General features: G+C 39.9%; 1 protein-coding gene across 4 annotated transcripts in view; it reads right to left on the minus strand.

The window, feature by feature from the left end:
* Positions 1 to 9,685, minus strand: part of osbp2b (oxysterol binding protein 2b) — a 58,005-nt gene that overhangs the window by 6,748 nt on the left and 41,572 nt on the right. For 3 of the 4 annotated variants that reach the window (XM_005722150.2, XM_013914522.1, XM_013914523.1), the window contains exons 4-12: positions 5,531 to 5,729; positions 4,391 to 4,511; positions 3,846 to 3,912; positions 3,255 to 3,407; positions 2,917 to 3,162; positions 2,605 to 2,725; positions 2,256 to 2,359; positions 543 to 638; positions 29 to 213 (exon numbers count right to left, since the gene is read on the minus strand). In XM_005722150.2, the coding sequence (XP_005722207.1) occupies positions 29 to 213; positions 543 to 638; positions 2,256 to 2,359; positions 2,605 to 2,725; positions 2,917 to 3,162; positions 3,255 to 3,407; positions 3,846 to 3,912; positions 4,391 to 4,511; positions 5,531 to 5,729 (1,292 nt within the window). Of the gene's footprint in view, positions 1 to 28; positions 214 to 542; positions 639 to 2,255; positions 2,360 to 2,604; positions 2,726 to 2,916; positions 3,163 to 3,254; positions 3,408 to 3,845; positions 3,913 to 4,390; positions 4,512 to 5,530; positions 5,730 to 7,848; positions 7,946 to 9,685 lie in introns of those variants that run through there. The other variant, XM_013914525.1, reaches the window with a different exon arrangement.

A 9,685-nucleotide genomic window follows, 5' to 3' on the forward strand; every position in this document is an offset into this window, starting at 1 on the left:
GTTTACTCAGCTATGGCTGTTGGCTTACGGGAGCGGGTATTTTTTCCACAGCAGTTTGGGGGACAGAGTCTGGTAGACCATCTTCTGCTTGCCCTCTGACCCGCTGCCTCCTCGGCTGCTCTGAACGATCTTGGCACTTTCCATTTTCTCATCCCACGTACCAGAGAGGATGTAGTGAGCCTGGCCCCCGCTGTCTGCCACCACACCTGTCACCTGGAAAAAAAAGAGAAAACAGAAGCTAGAAACACAAGCACAGAGCTGCTCTTTCCAAGTAATGTTAGGTATGTAAATACCCAGTCCCATCAGCAGAACATGACTACATTTAAATTTGCTCCAAACAAATAAATATGCTCTTTATTTAAGCAAGTGTTACAACACAAAAGGGTGTTATTGAGATCTGACTTCATACACTAAGCTTATTACACAAAGCAATACATTTGTTGGTATTGTCCAGCAGGAGGCAGCATCACACAAATGAACCCCACACCGCAACGTCACACCCAGGCTGGGTGTCAGCAGAGTGTGGAAAACAAAGAGTTTACCTTGCGTGGAACATCCCTGGAGAAATAACTGTAGGGAGAGAACTTGAGCTGGCAGGTCTCCTTGGTCCTGTGATTCACAATCTCAATGTCTCCCGACTGCACAAACACAGACACGCAAAAAAATACAGAATGAGAGCAAGAAAGAGAGAACAATGACATTTGAGCCAGTGAACATATCACAGCGAGTTTCACAGTGAGTCAGGACTTAGAAGATTCAATTTGGAATGACAGTTAAGGTAAATCCACCACTATTTCATTCTACCTGTCCATCTGTCACACACACTAAACAAACTCAAACAATGTGCTTATGTGTAGACTACTACTACTCTTGTTACTGCAAACAAGACATGTGGTAAGCAGGTCCTTGCATTGTCCTGCAAGGATGTGCATGCACAGTGCTGGACACTGCAGTGGGCTGTACCTTTAAGGTCTCATGCTTAACCCTGTAAAGCCCAAACCATGAAAATGTTTCAGAAAATCCTATTTATTTGTGGTTTATTAAAACTTTTGAAAAAGAAAAAAAAGAAAAGAAAAATCATCTATCAAAAAGATACACTTGGGTGTTACAGGGTTAATCTGATTTTGCAGCATATGACAGCCATGAAAAGAAAATATTAAAAATAGCCACCATGCGGAGAAAATGAAGGTTTATGCTGGTGTGATTGTGATGTAAAAATACATTCTTTGTCAGTGCCTCGCTTGTTTCAGCTGTTTTATTACTGACAATTGTGCTCCGCTATAGCCAACCACAGAGAGTGTAGCTGTAGGTTAATATGAAGCTGTTTGGGTGACCCCGTTCTGCAAAGGAGGACAGCCGAGTGGCAGAACAATGCAAAGAGAATGAAGGTGAATATACTGAAGAGAACAATACAATACAGAGATGACAAAACTACATTTATCTCAACACAGAGCTGGTGATTTTGTTACACTCAAAAGGAAAAAAAACTGATAGCATTTGTACATTTGATCAGAAAACAGACCCTAATGTGAGTAATTTATTTTTAGATTGTTTCCTTTCCTTGCTTCCAATTTTCACTAAATGCTTGCTCATAGAGGGACATGGGGTTGGTTATGTCTCTATCATGGTAGCGTCTTTAGCTTACAATGTAAAGCACATTAAGGTGAGTGCTGTGATTTGGTGCCATATAAAAAAAAAAACTGAATTGAAATGGAATGTATTTCAAGTCTGTAGAGTACCTTTAAGAAACAAATACTACAAATATTCAGTAATTTAGGATATTTGTACTTTTACTTTTTCATGTTAGGAACAGGTTGACGCTTTGTTATTATACACAAGAGCTTATATTCCAGTGGATATAATCTGTGTTTTTCTTCTTCATGGATTCTTTAAAATGAGCATTCAAACACAAATGCACACTGACAGATGGATGTGACACACGAAAGCAGGACAGGGAAAAAAATGTAGGTGGTGGAGGTGGATGGGGTTTTATAGTTCCAAATAGACACATGTGAAGCCTGCCCCTCAAACCTCCCTCCACACTATAACTGGGGCATCTCAAAGAAACAAGAGGTTGTTATTTAGATCAAAGCTAAAGACAAATCCCCGGATACTGTGGAGCTACTTGTTGAATTGTTAAAAAGCTTTACGTTGATTCCCCACACACTTCTGCTAGAAGAAAACATCTACGGGCTTTTCAGGAAGCTCAGTGGTATTAAGGCATGATGTCGATAAACTAAACATAATAAACAGACCTGGTCAATCCACAGCTTGCCCACAATGATGTTGTGCACTGTGGAGGTGACCTTTCTCCACACATAGTGGTTCCCGCTGGCGTGGAACTGCAGGTGAATGGCACCTGGGGACACACGGCGACAAAAGACAGATTCTCACATCTGCTTTATTGCTAATTTGCAGTTGCGCATTATTGTTTGGTTTTGTGCTTCTGAATCTGTCATCCAGCACATTAATGCTCAGAGCACAGGCAATGCATTTCCACCTCAGAAGATTTATATTTCACTACTTACATGATTTTCTATTACATAGCACAACACAGCAGGCATATAATTATTATTTACGCATGAAGTTTGTTAGCGGTCTTACCCAGAGGCATTATGGAGAGGTATTTGCCTCGGAACTTGCTGGCGATGGTGATCTCCTGCCATAAGGTCCAGCCTCTTTGGGAAATCACATGATGTGCAGCTGCAGGTGGGTGATGGCTCACCTGAGAGGACACAGAAACACAAAGGCTCTGTTTAACCTTGTGTACCGTCATGTGTGTGTGTGTGTGTGTGTGTGTGTGTGTGTGTGTGTGTGTGTGTGTGTGTGTGTGTGTGTGTGTGTGTGTGTGTTGAATAACTGTGCGTGCACATCAGGAAGCATGCAAACAAAATCTCTCTGTAGCTGTGCCATTACCTGCTCACACAGCGAGCGGTAGCCAAATTCCTCCAAGCGATCAAGCTCGTACGTTTCGCCCAGGAGGGGGTTGAAGGGCTTGGCTGTCCGGTGGACCGTTGTTGAGTAGGAAGAGACAGAGAAGGCAGCGACCAGGCACATCTGTTCTAGTGAGGAGTCGCAGCGGGCTGCCTTGTCTAGAAGCTCGTGATACTCCAGGTCCTCGGTGAGGCGCTGCAGCATCGACAGAGGCTCATTAAAGTTTACCTGAAAGGAAGATAACGGAGAGAAACTCATAAGATGCAATCCTTACAGATTTACCTGCCAGCAAGAAGAACCGGGAGCACGCCTACACTTACAGGCATGGGGATTTTAGAAAGCTCCTTGCCGATGCAGTTCTTCATGATGCTCCACAAATTGAGGGAGTAGTTGGGTTTGTCTGGGATATGACTCCGCCTTTGTCTGCGCGGCTGAAGCTCCTTTCCTGACACATCGTTACAGCTTGGAGACATCTGGGATTAGGTGAGGAGAAGAGGGTGGATATACAAGTTTGAGACAATACTTTCAATTTTGTGGACAGCTTGGCAGCATATCTCCAGATGTAGCGACAGAGCAAGAGAAAGACAGGAGAAAAAGAGAGAAGACACAGATGTGTAAGAGAGAGAGAGAGAGAAAAATATTAGAAAGAGCTGAGGGAGAAGAAGAACAGATGTTTGAGTACTAAATGATTCAAACCACTGGCAAAGTTTGTGTGCGTATCCTTGCATCCTTCTTTAAGCACGGCAGGGAAGGATACTTGTGAAAGCAGCAAGTGAAGATGTTACATAAATAAATCAATGAGGTGTGAGCTTTGCAGCAGCAGCAGAAATGAATCTATTTTGAGATTAAAAATATTTGCTCCTTTAACAAATGTCAGTGCCATTAGTCAGGCATGTTGGGAAGACACTTACATGGTCGTCCTGGTTCCAGTCACCGGGATGGCCTCCGCTCGCTCCGCTCAAATTACTCTGAGATCGCCTGGAACAAAATGAAAGTATTTTCTACAGCGACGCAGGACACAATCTCGCCAAAATCCCCTCACGCTCTTGTTTCCCCTTTACACATGCAAACACAATATACACAAGGGAGGGGAGAGATTGCTGAGTATTGCAGATGAATACTGTGAAACTGGAGTTGACGGATATGTCACATGACACAAAAATTGGGTAACTTGTCTGCAGGAAAACCGACCGCTGTGAGAGTCTAAGGCTGGTTTTTATTTGTACAACCGAAAGTGAACACATGACAGAAAAGGACACGCCACTCTTCGATTTCTCATGCCATCAGCTATCGTCAGAGCCCCGCTCAGACGTCACCCAGCGTCAAACTCAGCTTTGACAATTTGGAGCGTGCATGGTTAAACTATATTTCTCATATCCATTTTTTCTTACAGTGCATTTTTAATGAATACATAAAAAGAGAGCAGAGACTGCACGGATTCCTGTGTGAGACTGACCTGTGCTGCGTGCTCTCACTGGCAGTCACTGTGATAAACGCAGGGGAATCCTCCATGGCATCAAAGTACTCAGTATCCTCATCTTCATCACTTGCCTCCTCTTTCCGTGACCTCTCACTCCCTTCAAGTGGACATATACATTTATGAGTCCACACAGACATCCCAGTGAAAAACAGTGAGTTTGTATTCTGCAGTGTTCAGGAGAGACAGGCATATAATCACATACCAGTGGTGATTAATCGGGGAATAATTAGCTTAATCGTAAAATTGGCAGTGTTCCTGTTGGGTAACTAGCCTGAATGATGCAAGTACCTCAGGGCATGCTTCTTATATTTAGTACTGACTATTTAGCACTCAGTACGTTCACTGTGTTCAGTGATCCATTATGGGTTTTAACCAGCTTCCAAGTGAGAAGCACAAATGTTTATATAAAGTACAATTAAAGGGTAAAAGAGGGAAAGGGGAGGGAGTATGTTTGCTATGTAGAAGCTCTGTATAATGTATAAATAATAAAAACTCTAAACTAACCATTTACTGTGTTAAAGGTTCAAATTTCATATCTGCCATTATGATAGCAAGTAGTGACAAATGGCAAAAATAGTATAAAAGGTAATGAAAGTTTGAAGAAACTGTGGTTCCCACAGGACCTGGTGTTTCTGATGTTCTGCCTAAGTGGTTAAAATATAATTATCCTCTGTATGAATTAACAATTGCGTTTAAGGTTAAAGGAAGGAAGAGGGACTCAACTATGTTTTAAACCCTCATTATAAACAGCAGAGACAGAGATCACAGGAGGGCTGGAAATGGGTCCCCAGGTTAAGTTCATGGGTGCTCAATTTGTTTTTACAAAATATAAACTGTGGCTTTTTCTGCGTAACTTTTTTAGAGCATAGCTAAAAGTTAGATCACTTCCAGCCAAAAACTCATGAGAATATAAACAAACCAAAGAGACTCTTAAGATAAGTACTATTTACATCTTAACTGCTGTCTAATTAAAATCTTCTGACACAGCTCAAAACTTCTGTCCTCCACATGAGGAGAGTCTATAATACTAAACCCAAGGCTACGTGTGATTTTTAGCTATTGGTATGAGTCCCGTGCTAAGGTCCACAGGAGCGACTAACAGACAGCCAGTCTCACCCTTGTTGGTGGTAGGGGCACTGGGTGCGCTGGAAACAAGCGTGGGTGCTTCCCTCCACGCTCGCTCCAGGCTGTTATGCTGCTTGGCTAGCTGCTCAATGGTCTCCTCTAGATGGGTACGCTGCTCTCGCTCATACTGCAGAGCCCGCTGCCATCTCCTACTGTGAGTCTCGGCTAGGTCCAAAAAGTCTCGACACGCCTTGGGTAACAGAAACACACGAGCAGATAATCAGAAGACAGGAGTGAAAAATAAATCAATGTAAAACACATCCTGAGGAGGGAATTGTTAAAAACAACTTTTTTAACAAAATGGAAACAATCAGTTGGGATAAAAATCCTGTATCACTTTTCCTCACAGTTGGCAACAATACAAGAGAAAGAAGATTTGGATGGAAAGGGCCGTAAATGCATTTGTGTCATGTGTTGTAATCAAGGCTGCTTATCATAAGGTTTTCGAGCAATCATAAATATGTTAATTAGCTGTCTGTCGAGATTTACTCCGTCTCCCCGCTGTGGCAAATGCGCCTTGGAGCAAACTGTAAACATAGAAAACATCAGTGACTGATGAGCTGCGTTTAACACTCTGATTGCATAAGGCTCTATATCTGCCTCAAGAGGGGGTATCATTGTTTCTCTTCTGCTTTTGCTGCTCAGACAGAGAGGTTACTTCAGATCACCACATATTACATGTCAGCACATGCTGCCACTGACGCTCACTGAGCACAGAGGTCAATGAACCCAAGTAACACCTCTCAGCTGACTCCATACATGTTAAAAATGTCATGTGATGCTCCCTGATCTCTCAGCGTGGGGTTATCCAGCTGTTTTTCAAACATGGCTTTAAAAGCAACCACAAATCAAATGTTATGGAAGTCTTGACTTGACTTTATTCTGTGGTACACTGTCATCACAAGAAGAGATTGAGAGGAACTGCTGAGAGGTAGCTGAAGCCACTTAAATAAAATAGTGGCTGAAGGTTAAAAACCTTCAGGGCAAAAGTGTCACACAGTTCAATTCATCTGGGCTCTTAGTATGATGGAACTGCAGTCTGGATTTTGTTTTGTTGGGGAAAAAAAGTTATGACTATATAGCCCTCAACAGAAGTATTATACCACCTGTCATAAAAACAAAAAAACAGCTATTTGAAACTAAAAATTTATGGTGTTATTTTTTAGGTAAATTTACGCTTTTAATACCCAATTTAAGCCAGAACGCTGGATTTCTCTGAGAAGTTAGATTTAACTAAATTTGACAAATTTTTCTCTTCAGAAATGGATACAAACAACTGCGACTTTGTATCTTTGTTTTTGTTTTGTTTTTAAACCCAACATGCTTTATTATTTATTTCAGCTTTTCTGTAAAACAGTACATTTGGAAATTATGAATAACAACAATTATATCTTAGCATTAATAAATACAATTTCAATTAAAGCGCTTGAGCTTACTGGTGGATTAATCATTACAGAAACACAAAGAATGGTAATTACCAACACTATTAACTTAGAGCAGCTGTGGTATTAACCGTATACCGGGTGGTGGTATAGGTACTGTAAATATTTTCAAACAACAGATTTTTGTTTTGTATTTTATTTATCAAGTATACCCAGTAAAGCTAAGGGGAGCTGTAACTACCAACTATTACTTTCTCACTGCTCCAATTCATATTTGGACAACAAAGTCTTATAATAGCCAAAGATGTTCATAACTTACATCTTCGGATGTCTGGTTTTGTCAGAGTAACAGGCCGGGACATTAAGACATTTAGCCTAATATTTTAATTCCTTACAAATACACATTTTTAAAATAATTTTTGCTACAAAAAAAGTCAAGTTAATTGTGTTGCAGTTGACTGTGATGCACAATCATTATCATATCATAGAGCCTTTCACATTCCTACTGACCAGAGCAATGTATGCTTTCATGCATTTCATCCTGGTCATATTACTGATTTATGCCCACCTGTGTAAGGATACTCGGTACTCTTGAATAAGGCTAATAACCCCCCAAAACAAAATTATGATTATTTCTTGAGCTTCATTTTAAAAATACTGAAAAACCAGATATTGCCCAAAATTATTAAGACACACTTGTAAATAAAAAAAAACCCCACACTATTATTAACAGGCTTACAACAAACTATCTTAATAAACTATAGAGCAAGGAAAAACACTTACATTTTTAAAGCTAAATTAAAATAAGTTAAACTAGAAATTGATCATTAAAGACGATCAAATTTCCTAATTACATAGTCATTAATCCAAAATGTTAGTAGAGCAGTATGATCATAACACAAGAAGTGAAATATCAGATCACCTTACCATGCCTGGTTAGTCTCTTACCCTAAACAGCCCTGCACAAATGTTTCAATATTAATGTCTTAGAGTCAGTTAAATGTCCCAAATGCATGTGACGATGTGGGCCACTTCCCCAGACAATAACCATCATATGAAACTCAAACACCCCCTGAAGAAAATATGACAGTTCCACTTTTTTAAACGCTGACTCTCCACTATAAGCATAGACTGCATGTGACTTCTGGTGTTTTAAGTACGGGGTTGATAAAGGCTAAAAAAACTGAATGAACAAGCAGGAGTACATATGTATGTAAGTGAGGGTTGACATTAAACACCAAGAGTCACACAGTCCCGGTGAACTCTGCAGAAGGAACTATGTAGCGCAGATTAAAGTAAACTTGGTTAAAGTTGATGTTCATGTGTAAATTGTATAACCCTGAAAGAGTACGTGTGTAAATGCATGTAAATGTGCCATTAGAGTCAGGCTACTGCTGAACGAACTAGAGTTAAACCCTCTCCCAAGGCCAGATTAATAAGAGCGTGCAGTTGTACCTTTACATCATGGTCTCCAGCTTTCCTCAATCCACCTTCTCTCTCCTCTGTTCCTTATTCACACTTTACATGTCAACACCATTTTAACATGGGTAAAATAAAGTTTTAGGATGCGTCTTTGTAGGCGCCAAAAATGTGGCAGTAGAAATCCTTGCACTAAAGGGAGTTTGGACCAACATTGATTTCTCATTAAAAGCACATTCCTGGCAAGCCAATTGGCATTTTAATGAGTTTGGCAATCCAAGAAGATCTTTTTATTTTTATTTTTATTGCTTGTCCAGTCAATTAATAAAAAACAAAACAAAACAAAAAAACAATAACGGGCTCAACATTTTGAGCACTGTCCTTTTACACAATGTTAAGTGCAATCCTCGTTACAACTTTTTATTTTTAAATTATAAAACATTAGTTGATAAGTTCAAACTAATTGCAACCCAAAATGCAACTAATCTTAGTAAATTATTTTAACCCCAAACAAACCAAAACGAAACAAAAAAAAAAAAAAAGCTTCAACTGAAAGTCATGCATTAGAAGTCAAATAGCAATCAAAACCAAAGCCACTCGTAGAAGCGGAAAGAAAGACCAACCTTGTATGATTTGTCTTTAGTCAGACCAGGTCTGTCAGTCTAACTGTAGTCCAGAAGGCTCTAACATTCCTCACCAAGCAGGGAGGGTCAGGGTTTTGAGAAGAGTGGGTAGCTGGGGCTATTCCTGTCACCCCCACCCACTATCATATCCAGTATCACGTTTGCATGACCTCAATTCTATATGAACTGTCATCCATTACTAACAGACAGCTAAAACCACAATATTCACTGTAAAGGAAATGGAAACTGGGCCAGATTACAGTAGAGCATACACGTAATCAGAAAAAACATTTGGCAGTAATGACCAATTTGGTCATATTGGAGCCTGTGTTTTGCTACATGTGATTTTGAACGTTAAATAGCAGCGAACAACAATTTGCTACATAAAGATGCTGTGGTTTCACTGCACAAAAGAGAAAAATTGTGAAACAGAGAACAGAAGAGAACAAAAAAACAAAAACATGCAAACAAACAAAAAAGCAGTTACAGGGAGTGGAGAATTATTAGGCAAGTTGTATTTTTGAGGAATAATTTTATTATTGAACAACAACCATGTTTTCAATGAACCCAAAAAACTCATTAATATCAAAGCTGAATGTTTTTGGAAGTAGTTTTTAGTTTGAGCTATTTTAGGGGGATATCTGTGTGTGCAGGTGACTATTACTGTGCATAATTATTAGGCAACTAAACAAAAAACAAATATATACCCATTTCAATTATTT

Source organism: Pundamilia nyererei, unplaced genomic scaffold, assembly GCF_000239375.1.
Source record: "Pundamilia nyererei isolate P.nyererei 1_Seehausen unplaced genomic scaffold, PunNye1.0 scaffold00006, whole genome shotgun sequence".
NCBI classification, from domain to species: domain Eukaryota; kingdom Metazoa; phylum Chordata; class Actinopteri; order Cichliformes; family Cichlidae; genus Pundamilia; species Pundamilia nyererei.